Source organism: Copadichromis virginalis, linkage group LG19, assembly GCF_057382275.1.
Source record: "Copadichromis virginalis isolate Kocher_CV1m ecotype Utaka linkage group LG19, C_Virginalis_male_GT1.1, whole genome shotgun sequence".
Taxonomy (NCBI): domain Eukaryota; kingdom Metazoa; phylum Chordata; class Actinopteri; order Cichliformes; family Cichlidae; genus Copadichromis; species Copadichromis virginalis.
The window spans coordinates 7,514,638-7,541,415 of record NC_140636.1 but is presented as its reverse complement, the minus strand read 5'-3'; the positions used below and the strand labels follow the sequence as shown (position 1 = coordinate 7,541,415).

The window sequence follows — 26,778 nt, the reverse complement described above, 5'->3', positions numbered from 1 at the left end:
AATATACCTATTTAATTATCTGCTATTAAATTTGATATCACTGAAAATATAAATAAATATGAAAACCAAATAAGATTTTGAAATCCTTAATAATCTGTTTTAAGCAGGAATAAATAACAAGTCAGGGTTTCAACTCACTGTAGTGTGTTTTCCTCTCTCGTGCACATGTTTATTAGAATTATTACCAACATATGACAGTCTTACCAGGGGTGGCCACTGGGGGAGCCAGCAAATTTAGGGGATGATCAGTGCCTCCCTGGCCCCCCTTTGGTGGCGCCTCTGTTTATAACAAAGCTTAAATGTGGTTTTCCGTCCTGAAGCTGCTGTGATGTAGCTAGCTATTGCACTTTCAATAATTTAGGGCTCCAAATATACTGGAAGCAGCATAAAAAATACAAATTAGAAGCACCACATTTTTAATCCTTTCAGTGTACCTCATGGGCTTTTAAGGCATGTCTTTATTAAACCCACTCAGGTTATTGTACAAAAATATCTAGTGCTATATAAATTGTATTTATATAGCACTAAAGCACAACAGTTATCTCAAGGTTTTTCTGCAGTTCACTCCTCTGCTCCATCTCAGGTTGACCTGTCACTGAGGCCCCTCCTCCCTCCCCCTCTGAAGTCACCACAGTAAGGTGTGTATGAATGTGTGTGTGTGTTGTGAGAGAGAACGCTTATTTAAAGGGCTACTTCTCTCTCGCCAGGCGATCGACACCAGCTCAGCATTGTCATTTTACCGCCTGCTGCTCCTTCCAGGGAATAACGTGTGAACAGTCTGAACAGTTTTCCTCAGAGACATCTGCTGAAGAAACAGTTCGTAAGACTGAAATTCCTGCTGATTCTGCACAGAGATCTTTCTTTAGAAATGACTAACAGGCTGGGTGATTTACATCCATTCAGTGATTAACCAATAACTTTATTTACTTGCTGTATGTTTATTACACCCTCTACTAACTGCTTATCTCTTTTTTTTTTCCATCTTTTTTTAATGTATTTATCGACTGTTTAACCTGCCAAGCTTAGGGATTGGTACTGGCTTGCTTTCTGGCTTCTGATTAGTCCTTGTATATAGGAATATATGGAGCTTACAAACCACTACTGGTTACTGGCTGTTGTGTCATTGGTGGATTCGGTCACAAACAAATTTTAAACGATTTCCTGAGATAGCTGTGGACTTGACATTTAACCATTTACTGCCTCTTCTTCTTTAGTGATGTGATGACATTGTTTTCTAATCTCACTTACGTGATGTGTGGTTCACACATAACTACATTTCTAGATTTCTTACTAATCCATAATTAGCTTGTGGACTGGTTTATTGGCCAAAATAAAATACGTTGTTGGAGCACCTTTAGCTTTGATTATGGCACGCATTTGCAGTAGGATCATGTCGATGAGCTGAATTTTATCATTTCAGCTGTGTCAATGTTTATTTCCATCCAGAGCTGCATTGGTTTTTTATCATCTCATACTAATGATGGGAGAGTCTGACCACTCCAGTGCATCCCAAAGAGTCTCCGTGGTGGCCAGTCCGTGTTTGAAAATAATGTCTCATGCTCTTAGAATCACTCTTTCACAATTTAACCCTGGTGAATCCTGGTGTCTTTCTCTTGGAATATTCTTTTGGAATTCGGGGAATGAGGAATGCAAGGAAAGGAAATGAAAACCTAGTCATTCATTTTGTTCAAGTAGTCAGCTGGCCTCATTTTGGGGGGTAGATAATGTGGCTGAACTTAGACCTCCACACCAATGGAAAGCTCTTGCCTATTTGCTTTATGAAATATAGGTGATGGTTTGTTTTTGGCTGGATGAGCCAGAGGAGGCTGGGTAAACTCGTTTAAAAAAAATACGATTTAAAAATAATACTCATTATTATTAGAGTAACTATATGTAATATCTGTTTTTCAGTATACCGAGCTTGTTGCAGAAATGCCTCAGCTGTCTGTGCTGCCTCTGACAGGTAACTTCTGTTCTTTTTTTTCCTTTTTTTTTGCTTTTTTCTTTTCTTCCTTTCTTTCATATGATGACAACTTTGTGTGATCTGTTTTTTCCCCATCAGGCCTTTTGTTCCTGCTCTCCTCAGTACTTGGCTCAGAAGTTAGTGGTGAGTCCTGAAAAATACCTGATTGCCTGACAGCAGATAGATCCACTTAGTTCTCTGGTCACTTTTGTTCCTTAGAATCATACACTGTAGAAAATGTAAAGTACACACACATATATAAATACGTGTCTATTTGTGTAATTGCTGCAAAAAGTAACCAACAAAAAAAACACAATTGTAGTAAAATCACCAATAGCCATAGCTATTTTCTGTTTTTATTAGCATTTTACATATTTTACTTTTTTGTTGTTGTTATTATTATTAACATTTACATTTGATATATGTTTATACTTTTACACTTTATAAATGTTCCTTCCCCCTTTTATCTTTTTAGAAAATTATTTTATAATGAAATTAATAATATATATTAATAGTAAAAGAAATCTGTTTAGTTGTATTCTGTCGTTTGTCTTTTTTTATGTTTCTGTCTGTTTTTAAAAATGCTTGGTCTTGCCTCTGGACTAAACTAGCTTACTCTATTTAATGAAGATGAAACCTACTACCTAGATCAAGGATTTTAATGGAGTATTTTGACTGGACATCTTCTGTTTTCCACTCAGTGCCCTATCCAGTGACCTGTACAACACGTGGAGCAGACCTGACCCAGGACACCGTGGTGGTTTTATGTCCACCACAGTGCACACAGTGGAGGATGTCTGTGTTTGGGACAGGAGTCTATGCTGCTGTCTCATCCATCTGTGGAGCTGCAGTCCACAGGTACAGCTTTCCTTTCATATCAGCTGTACCAAAATATGTTTTAATTACATATTATAGTAAATATTAACTGTGATATTTCAGTCTATCACTGAAAACACTAAAACATAATGTTGTACACTTGCTTGATTTTAAAGCTACACAATTAAACCATGGTAATATTTAGAGGACCGTGACGTGGTTGGCTGAAAGGACCGACAGAAAAATAAGCAAAATGGAAATGGAAAAAAAAATAACAAAAATAGAAAACAAAGTAAATCCTTCTTATCTTCTGATTTTCATTTCCATATTTTGTTTGGAGGGTTTTTGTTACTAGTTTTTCTTTTTTTCTTTTCTTTTTTTTAACTTTTATTCATGTATTTATTTAAAATCAGTTTTTTCTCATAGTTGATTCTATTTTGTATTGTTGGTTCATTTTTAATTTTCATTCATTTTTTCATTTAGTATATTGTATTGTTTTGTGTGTATATTTTCAATTAAAGTTTTTTTTTAAAAATTTAACCTAGGCTTTTTCAATATTGTGTTAAAGTTCCTTCAGTTTAATTTTTCTTTGCTTTTATTACATTTTTAATGATTAGACGCTCTCCTTCTTATTCAGGGTCTTCAGTCATTTTTTTTTTTGTATTTTTTTATATTTATTTATTTATTTTTTAGTTTAATGCAACTTTTTTTTGGTGGTGGAGCTCTATTTGGTTATTTTGCTTTGTGGTTCACTGATTACTTCCTTGTTACTTCCACTGCTTCTTGCCATTGTTTTTAGTTCCCTGTATATGATACTCTTAGCAGCCTTTTCAGAGCATGAACACCTCGTCACAGCGGTGCCGTTGGAGTGAGAATTGTTTTTTCAAACATGTGGATTAGACTCTGTGTTCCGCTGCCAAGATGTGAACCTTAACAAAACACCAACACCATGAAGGAATGTGCATGAAAGGAGGATTAAGTTCTCAGCCCTGAGTGACCTCCTCATTCCTCTGCAGAGGGCCTCGGTGGCCTACTGAGAAGAAAAATTATGCTTATTCTTATCTTTTTTTCTCCTTCACAGCTGTGTCTTCTCCTTGTCCCATAAAGGTTTTTTTTAGTTATTTATTTTACTATGAAAAGAACTTCCTGCGCACGTGTGTGTTTTTAGACAAATTTTTTTTTTAACAAGGTCTCGGTCCAGATGCACTAGTTCAAGCTGCATTTGTAATTGACTTCACGAGTAGCAACTCTCATAACTGTTAATGATGATCTTTTTCCACTGTGATAATAATACTTTTATTTTGTCATTTCATACAGAGGTATCCTGGGCCCAGCTGGGGGCCCTGTTAGGGTTCATAGGCTGCAGGGACGGCACAACTACATCAGCTCATATGCCCACGGTATACACTCACAGGCCCTGTCTCACTGGACCGCCTCCTTCAGCCTCACCAGTAGGTGGAGCCACTTTGGTGAATTGTTTTTAATTAAGTAATAATCCAATATGAATAACCTAATAATGTTAATATTTATTATTATTTATTATTATTTATTATTTATTATTGCGAGATATGCTTAAAGTACCTAGAATTGTGATTTCAGAATGATATATACATTATTTTAATATATAGTTATCTGGAGATTGTTTAAACTTATATAGTACTGGAAAGCTTTACCTGTAATTATACAACAGAAAAAATAATTTTATTTTATAAACTGCAAATTAGCAGGGATTAGACAAAACAAAAACACAATTTTTAATTGATTAATATCATCATTTGACTGCAGATGTGAATGATCCATATCTGTCTTCTCCACTAATTATCATACCTTCTGTGTGTTTTAGAGCCCATTAATGTTCCACAGGAGCTGATCAGCGAGACCAGCACCACAGCTCTTCCTGCAGCTGCGCGACCAGGTAAATGATACACACCTTTATATTAGGAATATATATTTGTTCTTGTTCTGTCTGTGCTTTCCTAGTGTCATGACACCACCCTGATCTGAGCACTTTTTCTAATTAACTGTTTCCTTTTGGTAATTCATCTTGTTATGTCTTTGACTTTCTTTTGTCAGATTTTTATTTTCATTAGTATTAGTGGTTAACAGATTTGTTTGGCAAGTGAAGGATCACCGGTTTCCAGCTTGAGACAAAAATCTCCGTTGGGGTTGTGTCAGGAAGGACATCCGGCGTAAAACTCTGCCAAATCAAATAAGTAGAGCAACCCACTGTGACAAGGGGACAGCCAAAAGTGGCTTCTTTATTTGCACTGAGCTTAAGTCAAAGGCAAAATTAAAAGAGAAGCTCATACAGAAGTAAAAGGACGGCATCACACATATACACACATATAAATATATTTTTAAAAAATCCCCTCTCGCCCTGTGGGCAGTCCTCAGGCTCAGGTCCTCTACCAGAGGCCTGGGAGCTTGAGGGTCTTGCGCAGTATCTTGGCTGCTCCTAGGACTTCGCTCTTCTGGACGGGGATCTCGGTTGTTGTTCGTGGGATCTGCTGGAGCCACTTGCCTAGCTTGGGGGTCACTGCACTGAGTGCTTACTACTGGGATCACTGTTACCTTCACCTTCCCCATCTTCTGGAGCTCTTCTCTGAGCCCTTGGTACTTCTCCAGCTTTTCGTGTTCCTTCTTCCTGATGTTGCTGTCACTCAATATCGCTATATCTATCACTACGGCTGCTTGTCCACCACTACTATGTCCGGTTGGTTAGCCATCACCATTTTGACCTCGAGGCTTCCAGGCCATACTCGGCACAGATGCTTCTGTATACTGTACTGACCACTTTCGGGCCATAACTTTCATTATGACCTGTTATTCTCTTTTGCTCTTTTTCCAGCAGATCAGAATACAGATCATGTGAGTATAACTTGATGGTTGAGATAATTACCTGTTTGGCAGGATTAACTTTTTTTCTGCCAAGTAAATGTCTTATTACAAAATATAATTAACCTGTTCCACAAGTCAGACTTTGTTCCACATCATACTTTTTTAATGAGAGAGTACCTAGAGTGCCAAAGTTAGGGAATTTATACAAAGTACAAGTTACTCAGAAAATGCTCTTTGAATGTGTACTGTCCATAATTTATTATGACAGTCCCTTCCCATTCCTATTTAAGCAATAGGGGTGACTCAGACAGGAGATATTCTGAAAATATAAAGGCATAAACACAATAGAACACTGGATATGGATTACTCAACAGGAGTTTGATGCTTCGACCATAAATACTGTGTTACCTCAGTTGACCTTTATGTGTGTGTGTATTTGAGTGTGTATATGAGTGCCAAGCCCTTAGAAGTTTTAGTTTTTAGTTATAGTAGTGTAAGGATGGGTGAAGCGCTAAGGAATGCATTGTATCAATGACTGTTTACAAAGATGTACAAATGTGTGTGTTGCAGTAAAGAAACTGCTGAAGAAGCCATCAGTGAAAAAAGCCCTGGCAGGTGGGAATAAAGGTACATTGTATATATCATTGGTTATACAGTTCATCTGTATAGTGACAATAAAGGCATTCTATTCTATTCTATTTTATTCTATTCTATTCAGGATTTGTTTCCAAGTATAGAATATCAGTTTGGTAGCTGTTTAAAATCACTCAACAAAAGGTTCAAACAGATGTTGATACAGGTCAGGGAGACATAATTAAATAAGAACTTAAGGAGTGGCCAAATCAACAGTCTGGTAAAAAAGAACCACACTTGCGTTCGCAGCAATAGCTAAAGACCTAATATTTCACAGACTGGGGCTTCTGCTAGATGCTCCCAGCACACCTTCATTACACATTTGAGCACACTAGACCTGTCCCCTGCCATCTGATCCCAAGCTTAAGCTTACAGATTAAAACTTAAATTAAGTTATTATTTTTTATGGTTTTTGTTTACATCAGAGTTTATTATGCATTACTTTTTTTTTAAAGTGAGCCAGAAATGGGTACAAGACAGTAACTGTAGAACAATGACTGTAGAAGGTGGTTAAATAGAGTTTAGTCATCTGCATATATAAGTATCACATGCACTTTTTAATTGACTGTAATAATTGTGGCAATTCAATTCAATTCAATTTTATTTATATAGCGCCAAATCACAACAGCAGTCGCCTCAAGGCGCTTTATATTGTACAGTAGATCATACAATAAAAGATACAGAGAAAGACCCAACAATCATAGGAACCCCTATGAGCAAGCACTTTGGCGACAGTGGGAAGGAAAAACTCCCTTTTTAACAGGAAGATTCCTCTGGCAGAACCAGGCTCAGGGAGGGGCGGGGCCATCTGCTGCGACCATTTGGGGAGAGAGAAGGAAGACAGGATAAAAGACATGCTGTGGAAGAGAGACAGAGATTAATTAACACATAGTGAGTGAGAAAGGTGGCTGGAAAGGAAAAACTCAATGCATCATGGGAATCCTCCGGCAGCCTACGTCTATTGCAGCATAACTAAGGGAGGATTCAGGGTCACCTGGTCCAGCCCTAACTATATGCTTTAGCAAAAAGGAAAGTTTTAAGCCTAATCTTGAAAGTAGAGATAGTGTCTGTCTCCCGAATCCAAACTGGAAGCTGGTTCCACAGAAGAGGGGCCTGAAAACTGAAGGCTCTGCCTCCCATTCTACTTTTAAATACTCTAGGAACAACAAGTAGGCCTGCAGAGCGAGAGTGAAGTGCTCTAATAGGGTGATATGGTACTACAAGGTCATTAAGATAAGATGGGGCCTGATTATTTAAGACCTTGTATGTGAGGAGCAGGATTTTGAATTCTGGATTTAACAGGAAGCCAATGAAGGGAAGCCAAAACAGGAGAAATCTGCTCTCTTTCTAGTCCCTGTCAGGACTCTTGCTGCAGCATTTTGGATTAACTGAAGGCTTTTCAGGGAGTTTTTTGGACATCCTGATAATAATGAATTACAGTCGTCCAGCCTGGAAGTAATAAATGCATGAACTAGTTTTTCAGCGTCACTCTGAGACAGGATATTTCTAATTTTAGAGATGTTGCACAAATGGAAGAAAGCAGTCTTACATATTTGTTTAATATGTGCACTGGACCAGGACATTTTTGACATGTCCTGGTCAAAAATGACTCCAAGGTTCCTCACAGCGTTACTGGAGGCCAAGGTAATGCCATCCAGAGTAAGTATCTAACCACTCACTATGTGGTTAGATACCATATTTCTAAGATTTTCAGGGCCGAGTACAATAACCTCAGTTTTAACTAATACATCAAAACTGAAGAGTGCAAGCATTAGTCCTGTTTTATACTTAACAGAACTATCTTCCAGCACCCATTTATATCTTAGCATATACACTAAAAGTTCTTATTTATTATATTTAATTATATCGGATGGAAAAAGTCCAAAACACGAGTGTAGTCAGAGGTCAAATAAAATTTAATGAAAGTTATATAAGCAAAAACTGCAATAATAATTATTATCTATAGTAACACTGAACATAAAAATAATCAATGTTGTTAATCTCTGGATCAACATCTTTACTTTTTTGTGTGGGCAGATTGTCAGATGGACATTGCGATGGTGATTGACAGCAGCAGCAATATTGGGCAGCGGAGGTTTAACCTGCAGAAGAACTTTATTGCCAAACTGGCGGCTATGCTAAGAGTCGGACCAATAGGACCTCATATTGGTTTAATACAGGCCAGGTCGGGCACACCACACAGAGTCACTTCAGAAAAATCTTTATTTCTTTCTTTTTACCTCAGCCTTAAACCACCCAACAATGTCATTTATACTAACAAGTCTTGAGAATTGTGGTATTTTGGGATAGAGGTGAGTAAATAAATGTAAAAAAATAAAGGCAACTTGTCAGCCATTTTTATTTTATTTCCAAATAAAAATGGAAAAGAGGACATTTCATTCATAGATGTTCTGTTGACAAATCTCCAACAACTGATGATCAATTGTATCATTTCAGTATTGATCAAACTCTGTGAGGAAAACGTCCATCACTCACAGCTTCAACAATCTATTGAAGACTGCTGAACCTGTGTCACAATTCTGAAAGGAAATCGGGTATTTAATAGAGTATCCAATGGTGTGTTATACTATGCCACATAAAATTCCTTTTACCTCCCTTATGAGTGAACTCGGGTTTATGCTTTTTAAAGTTTAGATTAAAGTTAGGTTTAAGGGCTAGATAAGAATTATTACATCAAAAATGCAGATATATACATATACACTAAACATTTGTCTTCATATGTGCCTGCAGTGACTCTCCCAGGACAGAGTTCCTACTGACTAACTACACTCAACCTAAAGAGCTGTTGTTTGCTATTAAGGAGCTGGCCTACCTAGGAGGAGACTCGAATACAGGTAACACACACTTACACATATCTTGATTAACCTGAATTATAAATTGAAAAGTTAAAAAATACACATCCTGTAGCCCATAGCTCTTTGAAAAGGTGACAATCAGACAAAATTTCCTCATTTATGATCAAATGAGGTGAAAAGAGTAAGTACATGTGATGATTCAGTAGGCTGTAGGATCACCTTTAACAGCATTAATGTCTGTATGACATCAGTCTCCCACATTTTGTGGAGGAAATCTAACCCACTACCTGACAAAGTTCAATTCAATCTGATTTATATAGTGCAAAATCACAACAACAGTTGCCTCAAGGTGCTTTATATTGTAAGGTAGACCCTACAATAATCCAAACTGGTCATCATATCACTACCTCTCTCTCACTACCATCCCTATCACGCTTGCTGCTATCCTTCTGTCAGTAGTTGCCACTGACACTCTTCCCCACCCTGCCTGCATTCCTTTCATCAGTTAGACAAAAAAAAAACAGGTGATCCAGGTGTTTTGTTTCTTTTTCTTTCTTCCCCCCTTTCTCACCGTCTCTTCTCCCCTCTGTTTTTCTTTCTCTCCCTCTCTTTCTTTCATTCTTTCTCCCTGTCCTATCACCCAGTCATGTCTGTCCCGTTTGTAGCAACCGAAAATAAAATAAAATAAATACATAATTATAATAAAGGTCAATCAAATGGACCAATATGGCAAGGCCATGATGATCCACTTGGTAAAATAAATCCGCTTGGCATCTTTCTTGGCCTTAAGACAACAATTCTGATGGCTAAAGATCCAAACGGGACAAAAACACAAAACAAAAAAAAAAAACAGGTAATGTAAAAATATTTATCGTGTTGTTGGTCTTCCTAGGTAAAGCCATCATGCATACAGCAGAGACCTTTTTCTCTCAGGAGAATGGGGGGAGAAGGGGTCACCCCCGGGTGATGATGGTGTTAATTGATGGCTGGCCATCTGATGACCTGGACCAGGCGGCCATGTTGGCCAGAGAGAGTGGGATCAATGTTTTTCTGGTGTCTGTCGCCAAACCAGCGCCTGAGGAGCTCAGCATGGTTCGAGACAAAGACTTCATGAAGAAGGTTCACATGTTATTTGAATTGCCTAAATGTTAGATAAATGTTCATATGTTTCATTAATAAGGAGTGACACTCTAACATGAAATATACTTTAGACTGAATTGTCCCTTCTTGTTTAGTTTAAACTTAAAATGGATACATTATGCTGCTCCTTTTTTTCTTTCATATAAAAACAGTGATGCATGGCTATTAAAAATAGCCAAAATTTAAGATAATGAGGTCAGTAAATGTGCAGAAGATGCTTGCTGTCAAAAGAGAGGATATATTTAATATGGACATCTCAGACACAAAGATGTGAGCCCATCTGCTGTTCAAAAACTTCTGCTTGCAAAAGTCCAGTAAGACTTTGTATTAAGGCCAGGGAAAGGAAGTTAAAATGCTGTGTTTTAGACAGGAAATCTGCCCTGGTTTAAGATAAATAAGGATTATTTTAAACAGTGTTTAATAGTGTCCACAGTTGCAGAGTTGGATTTTTAGTTCCCTTTAAACAACACAAAATCGCATATAAACCTTGTGTAATGTTGACCCTAAACAAACAGCAGTTTTCAGACAGATCCTGTTTTCAGACAAAGAATTCAACTCTGCTTGAACATGTTGGTGTTCAGTATTGTGTCTATGACTCCAGAAAACAAAAAGGACTTCTAGGACAGGTCCTAGAAGTCTGAAACAGAACTGCCTTAGCTGAAAATTTTCCAAAAAGCACAATCTGTCCATCCATGCTCAGCTGGACAACAAAAAAACAACAACAACAAAAAAAAATGTAGCATATGCATGCGGTTATTGAGAGTGGTTATGTGCAGCATAAAAGTAGAAACTTGAATTATTATTTTATTATTTTAGTCAAACCCAAGAGGCATTCATCAAATCACAGTAAACATGTTTTGTATTAATGACAGAATTTCTACCTGTCCTCCTGCAGGCTGTGTGTAAAGACAACGGTTTCTTCAGTTATCCAATCCCCAGCTGGTTCAGCACCACCAAACACATCAGACCTCTCATTCAGAGACTCTGTTCACTAGACGGCCTGCTCTGTAGTAAGACACACCTTCATCAACTACTGTAATGCAGCTGTCAGGAGATACCTTTGAAAACACACAGGTCATGGCCATCACATTACATTTGATAATCAAATATTAAGGTATTAACAGTTCTACCTTTGCATTAAAAACAATACCAATAATTCTTTAATTTTGTAATATCAGATTTGACCAAGAAAAATGAAATAATATTGTTTTCTGCTTGGAAAAAAAGTTTTGAAAGAATTGCTACACTATAAAATATCTTTTGGACATGCAACTATCACATGAAAATACTTTCAGTCTCTTCAGCATCATCTCTTTACAGCTGTGGTTTCACCATTAACAGTATAGCTTTTTAAGTCATTTTGTTTATTACAGAAACAAAATTAATGAATTCATAATATTTACATTTGATTATTTAGATGGATGTGGCTCTGCTGTGACATTGACATAAAATGTATTTTTTAGGTAAAACCTGTTACAATTCTGTGAACATCGGCTTTCTCATCGATGGTTCATCTAGCGTTGGGGATGGGAATTTCCAACTTGTCCTGGAATTCCTAGCAGGAATTGCAAGAAGCTTTGAAATCTCAGATGTGGGAGCTCACATTGGTCAGCTTCACAACATGCAAACCACTGATTATCTTATACGTTATTAATGCTGGTTGGCTGACTGGCTGTATTGGTGTTGTAGGTGCAGTGCAGTTCACCTATGAACAGAGGTTAGAGTTTGGCCTGTCTGACTACTCAAACAAGGACGATGCCATCAATGCTCTGAGAAGGATCTCCTACATGAGTGGAGGAACATCGACCGGTTCAGCCATAAGCTACACCACTCAGAACCTGTTCAGGTAACAGTGGCGCTGTTTTCTTTCTAAGCAAAGCTCTCCACACCTGCAGTGTTGGCAAGTTTAGCCTTAAAAAATTATTTTATTCATTATTTTATTGAAACTGCAGGGCCTTGCAATACTTAATGAGATAATTAATGATAAAAAAGTGTTAATCTTTGTCTTTAGAAAATGTAATTTTATGAAAATAACGCTAACATTTGTACCACAACAAGAGACAGATGTCAGGTGCTCTTAAGGTTCGATCTAAAATACTCAAAAATGGAAATACTCAAATCAAATTTCTGAAAACTGTGTTTACATTCTGCAGGTTTTTTTTTTAAACTGTATTAGAAGTTACACTGTATTTGTTGTTTATGGCAGACGAACAGGACCAGGTCGCAATTTTCTCATAGTGGTGACAGATGGCCAATCATACGATGACGTCAGAGGCCCAGCAATGGCTGCACATAAGCAAGGTATGTGTGAAAACAATAAATGAAAGCTATTTGATGTTACTACTGTAACATCTGTAACTGTAACAACTGTAACAACTGTAACTGTAACTGTAACAACATCGTTACTATTTTAACTACTCTGGATACGCTGGATACTGGACAGGAAGATCCCTGTTGGACTGCTAAGGAATGGAGTCCCATGGCCTTTGCTACATGCCCAAGTGCATCTCTTGGGAGTAAGCTATCTTCACCTGAAGACTTCTCCGTCATTATGATCTTTGTTCCCTTTCAAGGAAGACCACTTCTATTCCAGCTTTACTGATAAGTGCTACAAGGTCTCTGTCAGCAAGAGCATTCAGTGTCTCTTCTATAGCTTACCAAGCTGAGCTAGAGTGAGATTGAAACTAGAAGGCAGTATATCCTCAAAGGTCCTTGCCTTTAAGGCTCCCTAAAGTGCAGGCAGCCGGCCAGGCTGTAGGGGGTCCAAAGAATCCATGGACTAGCAGTCTCCCCAGGCCAGACCTCAAGTTGCTCCTCCCCCTGCTGCTGCAATCAAAATGAAAAAGAAACGGCTGGCTTGACAACCTCTCCCCCTGGCTGCTCTGCCCTGACCCAGCCCCGTTCCAGAACAAGTTCAGTGGAACACGTTCCATGCAGGGTCAGTGACTCTGTTTCACTGGAAACAGAGTCACTCTGTTTCACTGGAAACAGAGTCAGTGTTTGTAGTGTTGTTTCACAAACATTTCACTGACATGTTTTGTATTCAAAAAGTCCAAACTGAATGTGCTGTAACTGAGTTTAAGAATATGATCCACCCACTGTTATCATCTTTAATGCCCTGTACCAACACAGAGCAGAGCAGCTACCCGAACGCTACTCCCACAGAGGTCGGTTATCTTGTTAATAATTTTACCTCCTCACTATGTATGACACTGGATACTGAAGTCTGTGAAAAATAGAGCCTCAAATCAGAAGTACTTGACTCCCTGGTATAATTCTCAAACATGTAGCCTAAAGCAGATGGCTCGTAAGCTGGAGAGGAAATGGCGTGTCACAAATTTAGAGGATCATCATTTAGCCTGGAGAAATAGTTTGTTGCTTTATAAGAAAGTCCTCCTTAAAGCTAGAACATCTTACTATTCATCACTGATTGAAGAAAATAAGAACAACCCCAGGTTTCTCTTCAGCACTGTAGCCAGGCTGACAAAAGGTCAGAGCTCTGTTAAGCCAACCATCCCTTTAACGTTAACTAGTAATGACTTCATGAACTTCTTCACAAGTACAATTTTAGCCATTAGAGAAAAATGTACTCCTCGTCATCTCGCAGATGTAACATTATATACAGCTACTTTCAGTACCACTGATATTTATTTAGTCTTTTTCTCCAATTGATCTTTCTGAGTTAACTTCAGTAATTACGTCATCCGAACCATCATCTTTTAGATTCCTACAAGACTGCTCAAAGAACTCCTACCATTAAAAAATGCTTCAATCTTAAATATGATCAACCTGTCTCAATAATTGGCTACCATAGCTCTTCAAGCTGGCAGTAGTTAAACAGCTACTTATAAAGCCATCTCTTGACCCAGCTTAGCTTATAGGCCAATCTCCAACCTTCCCCTTATCTCACAAATCCTTGAAAGAGTAGTTGTCAAACAGCTAACAGGTCATCTACAGAGGAATGGCTTAATTTGAAGAGTTTCAGTCAGGTTCATTACAGCACAGAAACAGCTTTAGTGAAGGTTACAAATGATCTTGTTATGGCCTCTGACAGTGGACTCATCTCTGTGCTTGTCCTGCTAGTGAGGTCTAGCAGCGTTTAATACTGTTGACCATAATATTGTAGAACAATTAGAGCATGCTGTAGGTATTACAGGTACTGCACTGCAGTGGTTTGTATCATATCTGCATAGATTGCAATTTGTTCATGTAAATGGAGAGTCCTGTTCACACACTAAGGTTAATTATGGAGTTCCACAGGGTTCATTGCTAGGACCAGTTCTGTTTACATTGCTTCCTGTAGGCAGTATCATTAGAAGGCTTAGCATTCATTTTCACTGCTATGCAGATGACATCTCACTTTTTCTCCTGTTTCTCCTTCCCAACCAGGCATTACCATCTTCTCAGTGGGCGTGGCGTGGGCACCCCTGGATGATCTCAAAGCGATGTCATCAGAGCCAAAGGACAGCCACACTTTCTTCACCAGAGAGTTCAGCGGCCTTTCTGAGTTTATCCCACTAGTGGTCCGAGGCATTTGCAAAGACTTCACTGAGAATAACTGAGAACACACACAAGGGTTTGCATTTCTTTATTTGTGAGGACCCTTACCTCGTCGTTCATCCTCATTAGAAAGTACTGATTAAAGTCACATGAACGACCATTACATTCACATAAACACTGTCAGAACAACACGCGTATCTACAGTGACAAAAGTTTCTACAGCAACATCTTTTATATATCTTATTTCTTATATTCTTTTACACTGTGTACTCAGACATGTAAAGAAACAGATATATTTAAGGACAATGGATTTTCCTACAATTTCCTACACAAAGTGTCCAACACTTGTTTTTTTGTGTGAGTACAACCACTTATTTAAATTTATAATCTCTATTAAATCAATTATGTTACCTGAACTGATTTGCTCCAACCGACACTTAACAGCATACTTTAACTGATATTGTTTGCACCTAAAGTATGAAAACCCCACAACCTATATAGCTCTCTATGACATTCACAGTTCTCCATGTAACAGTAACAGTAGTTCTAATTGGCTCTCATTTAATAGTCTAAAAGTGAAATGTGCCTTTGTAGCTTACCGATCTCAAATCATATTCTCTAAAATAAATCATGAACATCCTCCTAGCACATTATAACAGTGCAATGATTCAAAGTTTCACGAGCTAAATAATGACTCAATGCCTTAAAAATACACTTCTTATAAAACTTGCCATTAGCTAAACCCGTCATAAATTCAATAACATATATACATCTGTATATATACTGTACACATTTATTTTCAAATACAGAAAACACATTAATGTACATAAAGGTCTCTTACACATTAAAATGTTAATTCTATTTAAATTTTTCAACAAGCTGTTGGAAAATCATTCAAAAATCAACTAATTAATAACAATAATTAGCTGTCTGTATGAAAATATCAGTAACTCCTCACAATGACAAGTCCAATCTGAAGCCATAACCATTGCAGTGTGTAGCTATAAAAAAAATTAAATTTTAAAAAAGCTATATGAAGGCAGAAAACAACATGAAAGAAAATTGCTAAACAATAATCTTCGATCAGGTATGATTGTTTAAGAAAAATGCTAGCTTTGTGCTATAAAAGTTTTAAAATAGGTTTTAGCCATGGAGGGTATAAGGAATATATTCATAATCCATGGAATACATTGAATGAGGCATTATAATAGATTTTGAGCCCAAAATACAATCCCCATTGTTAATTTACATGAAATAGGCCTTATAATTCTGAGTAAAAAAAATTCTTTTCAAAGGTTACTTTGTAAATATGTTTTTTATATATATCACGGGTAATCCACTAACAGTAGTTTGTACATTCATGTTTATATCACAAAGCTGCTAAGAGATTATTCTGGAATATTTTCTAACAGCTAATAGTTTGTAGACAGAGCAGCTCTCCTGATGAATGTTTGTCTTGAAAAGCTTGCCGGGGGTGAAAGCTTTGCACAGCAGTCATTTCCTGCAGGAAGGTGTATAAAATCCTCTATTTTTTTTTTCTTTTTCTTTACTTTGTCTGATTTGTGGCATCTGATGATTTCAACTTTTTATATAGACTAACCCATGCCCTTAACTCCATCTCACAGCCTTGCTCCAATATGATCACATGACTTTTCTTTTGGTATATGTTTTACCGGTGATTGTTTGTTAAATTCTGCCAAACAGAAATAAAGTCTTTGGTCATCTCCTATTTGCATTTGACATATTTTATTTAACCTATAAAGCCATTTGGCACGTCTGTTATTGTTCTAATATACAAACTGTGTAGATGTCTGTGGATTTCCTTAAGGTGCAGTCTCTTTCTCTGTAATATCTCATTAACAAGGACAGAAGTGTTGCTGTGTTTACACCTGTACACCTAGACACATAAATCTTTTGGTTTATGTCATTACTTTAGAAAAATATCATTTATTTAGCTTTGAGCAAGACTCAGAGCAGGACTACCTGTTTTTTCTCCATTATGATTAAAAATCTGCTGTCTGAACAACTACAGTTTTAAAGGTAGGGAGATATAAGAAAATAGTGGCTGAAGTAGCTTGTTTTACTAAATTTATTGCATTTTGTTTGCCAATTTTTGCATCTGTTTGCATTTAGTCTTTGACAGATTACAAACAACATGTTTGTAAGTTGAGGCAGGGCGCTAGTTTAAAAGAAAGAAAGAAAATGTTTCTTTTCACCAGTTAAGTAATCATCATCATTTCTGTCACATTTAAAATTTTGCCATATTGGATTTTTATATCGAAACTATATTGAAGACAAAAAATTCGTCTGTAAATAAGTTCGGAAAATTGTGCTTGTTATCATCACAAAATCCCCTCTGTATGGAATCTGACACTTCATCTGTCAGACAAGAGATCAGTTCTTCTAAAAATGTCCATATACTCAATTTACACAATTCTAAACTGAGGAAAGAATTGGCCAAGTATTTTTAAATTGCGACTCTTTGATGGAAACATTTAACTGTATTTATTTTCTATATTTGCCAATAGCTGTTTTCACACCTGCTCCACTTGCCTGTGTTCATGTTACTGACATAGACAGGGCACCATCTGGTGGCCAAAATATAGACAACAGGAAACAATGAGGAACAGAGACGTAAGTTCATTTACTGGAGTTTCTTCTTTATTATTGGCTGTTGCTCTGTTAACAATGTAGCTGATAGCTTGTTACCTCAGCAACATGCTAATCCAGTGATAGAGGTCTGTGTCTCCAGGGACACTACAAACAGGAGTCTTCATGCTTTATAAAATGTAGCCTAATGTAAATGTAAAGCCCTCTGTGTAAATCAGTAAATAAAATAAAACACTTAGCTAATATTTTCATTAGAGTGTGAATGTGTGTGCGGATGTTACCTTACTTACCCATTATATTGTATATTATATAGCTTTCTTGTTATATGTAAAATTGTATTTATTTAAATTTTTACTTTTTAATTATTTTACTTGCATTTTTTAATCACTTTTATATTTAAATATATTTAAATGTTCATTTGCTATTTATCTAGGGATTGAAGAGTAACGCAATTTCTATTCTCCGTATGTCCTGTACATGTGGCAGAATCGACAAATAAAGTTGACTTTGACTTTGACTTTGAAATAAAATAGAAAATAGAAATGTTGCATAGAAAGCACTCAAGCTAGAAAAGTGCTATATAAGAACCAATCGGAACCCCCCCAAAAAAAGAAAATTGTGGAAAAGGTTTTTTGGTCATAAATTACATAGAGTTGTACATTCTTAATGCATGAAGTGAAATATTTTAAGCCCTTTCTTTGTTTGAATTTTGATTATCACTGTTTGTCTGTGAAGGTTCTCAGTCATTATCACTGCTTATAATTCATAAAAATTCTAAACTTGGTAAGTGAAAATTATTAGGATAAATGTCAGTCGAGTTCAGTAAACGGAGAAAAAGGAACACGTTTCCCATCTTTATCTTTAGATCACATCATCATATCATAATCACACACTTTATCAAAGATCGAAAGAGTCAGCTATTAAACCCGATTCTTTGATCCCCATGGTAGAACAGAGAAAACCCGACTCAGAGTGGTCAAAACATTTATATTTCTTTATCCAATCATCTTCCGGAAGAGAGAGCCCTGCACAGCCCAAAGCCAGTTGCAGAATCTCTAACATTAGAAGCTAAAAATGTGTCTCATACAGGTGTTATTGTGGTACTTTACACGTCACACATAGTTTTGATACAAACAACTCCTTATATGTTACTAGTTTCTCTTTTTGTCTGGGTTCCTGTTTTTATTTATATGCTTGTATAGCTCTACACTAACTTCCTGTTTTACAGTCTGGCTGAGCACTTAGTTTGAGTCAAAAGTGGCCTTGCTTTACAAGCCTTTATTACTAAAATACATAAAACAATATAATCAGAAAATAAGCACTAAGAATATATGTTTATTCCTTAACACAGCCTCAAATGAGACTGCAGGAAGCCATCAACCAAAGAGCGAACTGACTGCAGACTGGTCAAGCTGCACAAAGTTGCAGTGAACCTGATGGTTCCCTGTTTCCTGATCTAGAAGATGGAGATTAAAATTCAAGATTAATTCTTAAATAAAATCCTTATAATGTAGTCTCCTGTCTTTATGTGTGTTTTTGGTTTCAAACATTTCAGTTGAAACTGTTACATTTCTAAAAAGCAAAACCAAATCTTGTGGTCACACAAAAGAAACAGGACCTGAAACAGAGAGGCTTTAAGGGACACCAGAAAATCCGATATTCTAACCATTAAATACTCACTGAAACATCCATCCATCCATCCATTCGCTTCTGCTTATCCTTTTCAGGGTTGCGGGGGGCGCTGGAGCCTATCCCAGCTGTCATAGGGCGAGAGGCAGGGTACACCCTGGACAGGTCGCCAGTCTGTCGCAGGGCCAACACACAGGGACAGACAACCATTCACACTCACATTCACACCTAGTGACAATTTGGATTTTCCAATTAACCTATCCCCACAAGCTGCATGTCTTTGGACGGTGGGAGGAAGCCGGAGTACCCGGAGAGAACCCATGCAAACACGGGGAGAACATGCAAACTCCACACAGAAAGACCCCGGCCTGGTGTTGGAATTGAACTCAGGACCTTCTTGCTGTGCGGCAACAGTGCTAACCACCATGCCACCGTGCTGCCTAAATACTCACTGAAACAGTAAAAAAAAAAAAAAAACAGTACCTAGATGGGGGAAAGGCTGATCCTGGTAAACTGGGACAAACTACAAGCTGAAGATGTTATCAAGGAAATTGCTTCAGGAGCTTTGGATAAAAGTATCAGAAGGACGTTTGTGTGCTGATGAATACATCCAAAGTAAAAAATAAACCACAATGGCAAAACACCAGACAGAGAGAGTACAGGAAGAGAGGGAAAATTGATTTATCTGACTTTTAACCCTGTGTGGATTGGAGATAATCCCCCAAAATAAATTCAAAGTGCTACATCGAGTTCTTGTTTTTTAAGTCTTTAAAGATGTATAATATACAATCATTTCACCCTGGAAAAAGAGCAGTTCAAAGACATTACTAAACGCTCAAAATTACCATTTATGCCCATGATGAGTGTTTGTGCCTTTCTGATTCACATCCTGTGAATCAGATCAGATCCGTCGCTATTTCACCTGGTATCTGTGTATAGCAACTTCACAGCTGTGGAAATTTTACTGAAGCTTTCGATTGAGATGAAATTTTACAAACGACTTTTTCATAGATCAGGTTAATATGATCACCGGTTTATTCTTCATTTGTATTGTCATTATTGTTAAAAACAGAGGAAAACATGATGCCTGTGCCTGAAGATTACCACTGAATACAGAGCTAACAGATCAACTGAAGATGCCTGTGTTACAACACTCCACACCACCATCTCCCACCTTGAACAACAGGGGCGTCACGCCAGGCTGCTCTTTGTTGACTTTAGTGCTGCCTTTAATACGATACTCCCGGACAGACTGATATCTGCTGGATATCAGATTTCCTTTTACCACCTGCTGCTGGATCAGACTTTCTCTCAGACCATGTACAGAGAGTTAGAGTGGGGCCTCATCTTTCCCCAGCCCTTAGCCTTAACACTGGCTCTCCACAAGGCTGTGTACCGAGTCTCCTGCTGTACACATGACTGTGTCAGTACCCACCCAGACACTACAGTAAGTTTGTAGATGATACCACTGTGGTGGGGCTCATCTCTGGTGGTGATGAGACAGCATACAGAGTTGAGGTTCAGAGGCTGTCGGATTGGTGTGCAAACTACAACTTGGACCTCAATATCACCAGGACAAAAGAGCTGGCAATCAACTTCAGAGGCAGGAAGTCTTTGCTGCAGCCGTGGACGTGGAAAGGGGGGCCAGCTTTAAGTTCCTGGGTGTGCACATAGACACAGACCTCTAATGGAGCTTAAACACCTTGGCGGTTTTAAAGAAGGCCCAACAGCCTCTCCATTTTCTGAAAATCCTCAGAAAGGAGCTGCTGATCGCCTTCTACTGTTGCTCCATTGAAAGTGTGCTGACATACTCACACTGACGTGAGAAAGTTTCCAGTTTAGTTGTACCATCGCACTAAGTATGACTGTCCAATGACAAAAAAAAAAAAAAAAAAAAGAAAGAAGAAGAAAGTTATATTATCTGAATAAACAAAACCTCTGGCTTCCATTAGTGCAAGTCCTCCAACACTAGTACCTTACATCACTTTAGGTGGTTTTACCACCTGACATTTGATTTATCGCTGCCTGAAAATGAAACAGCACAAGAAAGAGCAGTCACTGTAGCACCTGTGCTGTTGCTGTAGAACAGACAGCAAAGCTTACAGACAAGCGTTCCATTGCTTAAATGTTGCAATGACTAAATTTGATTAATTTTAATTTGATGGTATATGGACCGAAGGAACTCCAATCTATTGAACACACCGAGTGCTTTCCTACAGAATGAAGAGCAGGCAGCAGGTGTTGTACAGGTACACAGTTTAATAGTTATTATAGACATTTTATGTACATTTCAACAGCTGTATTCTATGTGGTACAGCCTTTAAAATCTGCTGTTCATAGTTTGTAAATAAAAAACAAAACACAAAACTCATCAAATCTCGCAAACAGAATTTTTTTTTTTTCATTTTTCGGAAGACTAAAAAAAATATTTTATTGTATTAATCATGCATTACACAAACGAGAGTTACACAGTAAACTGTAGCATTGGTGAAAATAAAAGAAAAAAATTATATAATAATAAAACTGTGGATCGTAACAAACCAGAACAACAAATTAGACTTCCCCCTGTGGGCCAGCCAGTGAGACAGCAGCTTTTCAAAGATTGAAGCGATATGATGGAGGCGGAGGAGCAGAAGTCTCAGCCTGAACCAAACAAAGCTGTAACTTCACCTGTTCACACTCGAACTGAGCTCGTGCTGCATTCAGGTACCATTTCCCAGCTCATTAAACCAATTATTTGCCGGTTTGTTATTGGAAGTTGGCCTTTAACTGGAGCAGCCCTGCGTTCAAATCTGTGTACATCAAACTATTCTTTGCCCTGTTTGAGGACAAAACTTGTTTTTACATAAATTAAATTTGCTTATTACTAATCAACAAATTTTAAAAAACAAAACAAAGCAAAAGAACCCCCCACAGTGACCACTTTATTATAGGTACCTAAACACGGATGGTGTTTAGTACAGCTGCCTTGCTGTAAGATCTGTCTTCACAAATATCAGAATATTCCACTTAGTGATAGTGTCAAAAATGCATACTTGCATGTGTAAGAGTGTGTACACGTATACAAATGAGTCAGTTCTGTGGGTTCAACATATAAAATGTGGAACTCTGACACAAGTGAGTGTACAGAAAATATAATTAAAAAAAAACTACTTTTGATGGGTCAGAATATTAGAAACACCTCTCAACCTGATGAGATTTTGTAGTTTATACCCATGACCTCCCTTCAGATGATAACAAAAAAAAAATTACAGCCATATCAAAATGATCTTTATGGCAGCTGTATTATACTATAACAAACTGCTCATGTGTACAGTGTACACAACATTTTAAAACTTCATTTCTTAAAAAACAAACAAACAGAGCTAATTAGATGCCAAATATATTGACTGTGAGGAAAAGGCATCATTTCAGCAAGTTGTGTATTTGTAGTTCAAGAAGTTCTCACCTGTAAAACCTTTTTGCTATGACCTCACGTCATTTTATCCAGTCTACATAAACAAGGTCATATAAGACTGGCCTAGGAAGGAGTTGGTCAGGCTTTTTTTCCCCCAGTGATTTTATCGGCTGCAGTGACAAAGACTAGATACTGCAGTGTAAATTAGAATGAACAGAATGACTTAGTAAGCATTCGGCACCTTGCATTTATTCATAGGTCTGCATTTGTATGCTTGGATTACATTTTCTATGCAAATTAATTTTGTTTGTACATTTCTTTACAGGACATAATTAGTTCTGTCTTACACCAGCATTAAGTTGGCATATAAATGTAACTTTCTTATGCCAAATAAGTCTTTTAAAAATGTAACTTTTTAAAACTAATTCTAGCATAAGACAAAGCTAATAGTTAACATGCCAAGGCTGTTGTGTAAAAGACGCAAGGGTTTCACTGTGGAGTAATTAAAATGTATCTTGTGCTTGGAGTCTTTCAGTTGATGATAGTGGACTTGCATGCTCTACCCTCTGGAGCAAACACCTTATCACTGTGATAAGCTGCTGTTTCACACTGGAATGTGTGCCATGTTAGACATTAGCTCGAATGGACAAATGTATATTAAAGGTTGATATTTAACATCAGGACAGACACTAACAGATACAGCTGACCCTCTCCTCAGCTGTCTCAACACTCAGCAGCAGCAGTTCCTGTGTTTACATGATCTGAGATCAGGGCCCAAAACTGAAGCCAGACGTCCTGACATATCAGACTGAGGTGAGGTTTTTGGTTGATGGGTCATCCATTGTGGCAGTAACTATATTGTGGATTTTTAAAAAGAATTAAAAAGGACTATAAAAACTAGATTTGTTTTACACAAACAAAAATATGTAACTACAGTAATGCTGAATCCTCCGCTTGTTACACTGTTAAACGTGGGGCTCTGATAGGCCCAGCAGGAGGCTGAGGTCGGTGAGTATTAACCAAACTTCCATTCTCACCAAAACATTCTCAGAGGCAAAAACAAAATCTGATATTAAATCCATTCTGTTTGCTCAAAACATATTTCTTCTTAATTTTTCCCCATTTACAAACTGTAAAACTTGCTTTGCAGAAGTTTTAGTTCAGATTTAATTATTAAAAAGTGAAAGAGAGAAAAAAACAAGTTCAAACATCACATGTTCTGTTCTCAGGTTGACGTTTCTGAAGGTTTAAAGGAAAAATCCCCCTCGGATGTGACTCCAACATCTGATTAACCTCCGGGCTTTCTCTTTAGTACAGTTCCTCAGGCAGTCTTAAAGCAGGGTTTAATGTGGCTAATATGATTTCACTGTCACTAAACAGATGCTGAAATTGTTGTGACAGGAGGAGTGTTTCCATGGACACAAGTACCCCTATTCTGATCATACTATGGATGATACATAGAACAGCTTACAGCTTCCTGTGTTGGGACACGGGCATCTCGAATAATGTCCACCAGTGGAACAGCTTAGATGTTGTATGATTATAAATTGGCAAATGTTTTTTGAGCAGCTAATTAAAATGCACTTTAAACTCATGCACATATGAATTAGACTACACACAAAACACTTGATTACTAGGTATTTTTGCAACTTGGAAATCATTTTGAACAGGCCAAACGTCTAAAATCAACTTAAATAGCTGCTACTTTTCAGTGTTTCGGCATTTAAAGATTGATGATAGTCTATGACATAGTTCAATTTTTTGTTTCTGTGCAGGTAGCTGTGTGACACACACAAAAAAGATCTGAACAGAGACGCTCTTCTCCACGTAAACACTGAAGAAGCAGTGTGTACAAAGCACAACAAAGACAGTACAAAACTGTACTCAACTCGAATTCTTTGCTACTCTATATTTTTGCTAGTTCAACTAGTGGTTAGCTCTACTAAATGGATTACAGTAGGAGAAAGTGCAGACTTTGGAGACTCATTAGAATGCTCCACTCTTGGACATTTCTAGCTGTATCACCTCATGTGAAGTGTCAGACTGGGAGAGCAGACTGCTTAATGCACTACAGTTGTGCTTAGATTTGGTTTCATATGCCACTGAAGCTTCAACACCTGGGGAGTAATAGAGCTTTTATAATGTATAACAAACATAGAGAAAACACTGGCAGCCAATTATAACTGTTCGGGACTGCAAGCCTGCTCTGAACTGCCTTGAAAGTAGAGTTCTTTAGAGTTATTGGAGAAAAATTAGCCAAATGGGGGTGAATTCAATACAGATTCCAGGCAACTTCTCACGAGGGCCATTTTTCGAGTTGTAACTGTCTCCACTCAGACATGCCTGAACATTTAGCATTGACTCAGCATTGAGTCCAGTGGGACAGAAAGAGAAACAGGGGAAAGGTGCAAAAATGTCCCCACAACATGTAGACTGTAGTGCTACGATTCCACAGTTTAATGTGCTACATTTGACCGCCGTATTACGATGCTAAATGACAACAGTAAGAAATAAAAGAGCGATGGGTTAACTCATCTAGATGTCAGGCTGCTTTCCTTGGCCAGCTCTGACCAGGTCTAATTTTGGGGGGATTTTTCCTTTACGTCTGCCCTCAGCTCCAGCTCTTCTGTCTGGGATCAGGAGTCACAGTAGTGTTAGTGAATAGGGACAGGCATGTAGTGTCAAAGCTACCTTAGGGATTTGTGAGGGGCCAGATGGGTTTCAGGCAAGCTGCTCCAAGTTGATCATTAAACGCGTTTCTGCTGTCTCTTAGCTGTAGGGAGATCACACCACTCCACCTCTTAACTTAAAAATTTGTGTAAGAAACCTGTGTGTGTTTGTTCAGTTGTCCGTTGGAGATTCTCCAGTCTTTCATATTAATATATATTCTGTGTTCAGAGACCTGAACAGACCTGAATCCTGTTTGTGTACAGACTAGCCCCTCTCTCTCTTTGTCTGTCTCTGTATCCCTCACCTCGAGGTCATCTCCTCTTTTTTGTTTTCTTTTTTCTGTTGTTTAAATCTTCTCTTCCTCGTCTATACGTAGACTCTGGCAAGGGCGTCGGCTCCAGCGGAGGCAATGTAGGCCTTGGAGGGGTGGAAGGCCACGTCGTAGATGGCCTCCTCGCTCTTCTTACGATGAGCTGTGATCTCTTGAACACACGTTTTACTGTCTAGGTTCCACAGACGCAGAGAGCAGTCGTGACCTGAGGAGAAGAAAAAAATGTAAGCCATTATGTCAATGTTGTTACAAAGTAATTTAATTGCACAAACCAAACTCATTTCCGTTTCTTTTGACTTGAGAAGTGATAGAAACAAACGATTAATGTTATATTAAAATCTTGAATGCACTGACAGTTTTGTCATACAGTTGCCTTAACTGCCATAACATGAGCAGAAGCAGGAGACTTACGAAGGCACATGTGCTTAGTTCCTGTGATCAAAACTGACCCTGCGCTGAGCCTAATCTATCTTAGCTGCTACCTGGACTAACTGCAAACTATCTTATGTACATAGAAAGTGAGTGAAAGAGGTCAGCTAATTAATCTCTAGCTCTCTGTGCTTAAATAGCTGTAAAATTAGCTTGCTCTGTAATGTTTCAAATTAACTACTGCCAGATTTGTCTGCACAGTGTCTCCCAACCCTTTGGAGCCACGGCACATATTTCACATTAGAAAAAAATCACACAGCACACCATCAAACCAAAAATGTCACAAAAAGCACATTGATAATTTTCCCCCGTGCATCAGGCAGAGTGGAATTGGTTTGGTTTGTCCCCAGTGTACCTTTTTTGCTTTCTGACCACTACTCATGTTAGGGCCTTCATCTGGGTCAGAATTTTCTCCAGGGCCCAGGTCAGATTGACTACTTGTTCTTTTCAAATATTTATCTATTGCTATTACGCACTGCATTGTCTCATTCACAGCATGACGGTTATGTCATTTCTTCTTCGTCTTCTGTTTTACTGGCAGTTGGCATTCTATTTAATTAGAGTAGGTAGTTTTACTGCCCTCTAGTGGAAGAGAATGTAATTCTCCAAAAGTTGATTTTGTTCATCTCTTGTAGCGTTTACAAGAGATTACAATAGAATGTAATTGTTCTGCCCATTACTCACGCCAGTCATTTAGAGTACTAATCAGGTGGAACCAGATAATCTTTCACGGCACACCTATGTGCCGCGGCACAGTGGTTGGGAAACACTGGTCTAGCAAAGGACAGGAACAAGCTACAATGCATACATAGCCATATAAGCACAAAGCATATCATCTCTCATTTCTAACATTTTAAGTATCAAAAAATTAAGAGAGTGAGAAAAACTATGTGAACCTTAGTGCTTCCAAACCTACTACGCCATTAGGAATCAAGAGAGTAAGTGGCAACCAGATTCTGCTACTCAGATGCACTTAAGTAATTATCAGTGAGTATGAGAACCTGTG

The 26,778-nt window shown here is 37.9% G+C and overlaps 2 protein-coding genes across 2 annotated transcripts in view; one reads left to right on the top strand and one right to left on the bottom strand.

Annotated features, from left to right (window-relative positions):
- Nucleotides 1-722: 722 nt before the first annotated feature.
- On the top strand, nt 723-16,433 carry coch (coagulation factor C homolog, cochlin (Limulus polyphemus)). Its single transcript, XM_085442095.1, has 15 exons — nt 723-820; nt 1,912-1,963; nt 2,063-2,107; nt 2,665-2,821; nt 4,097-4,230; nt 4,623-4,694; nt 6,188-6,244; nt 8,288-8,435; nt 9,002-9,105; nt 9,959-10,185; nt 11,102-11,216; nt 11,670-11,813; nt 11,896-12,052; nt 12,413-12,507; nt 14,596-16,433. Exons 2-15 carry the CDS (start codon nt 1,933-1,935, stop codon nt 14,766-14,768), a joined length of 1,659 nt encoding a protein of 552 aa, XP_085298221.1. The 5' UTR covers nt 723-820; nt 1,912-1,932; the 3' UTR covers nt 14,769-16,433.
- A 4,751-nt stretch (nt 16,434-21,184) lies between these two features.
- strn3 (striatin, calmodulin binding protein 3) overlaps nt 21,185-26,778 on the bottom strand; it is a 53,118-nt gene continuing 47,524 nt past the window's right edge. Inside the window, exon 16 of the mRNA XM_085440846.1 lies at nt 21,185-25,548. Coding sequence (XP_085296972.1) covers nt 25,379-25,548 — 170 coding nt within the window. The 3' untranslated portion in view covers nt 21,185-25,378. The remainder of the gene's footprint in view (nt 25,549-26,778) is intronic.

Excerpts from the sequence above, each read along its gene's own strand:
- coch (XM_085442095.1), top strand. The coding sequence starts at position 1,933 with ATGCCTCAGCTGTCTGTGCTGCCTCTGACAG. Across the intron at positions 1,964-2,062 it reads GTCTGTGCTGCCTCTGACAG|GCCTTTTGTTCCTGCTCTCC; the intron begins GTAACTTCTGTT and ends TTTCCCCATCAG. Across the intron at positions 11,814-11,895 it reads AGATGTGGGAGCTCACATTG|GTGCAGTGCAGTTCACCTAT; the intron begins GTCAGCTTCACA and ends TTGGTGTTGTAG.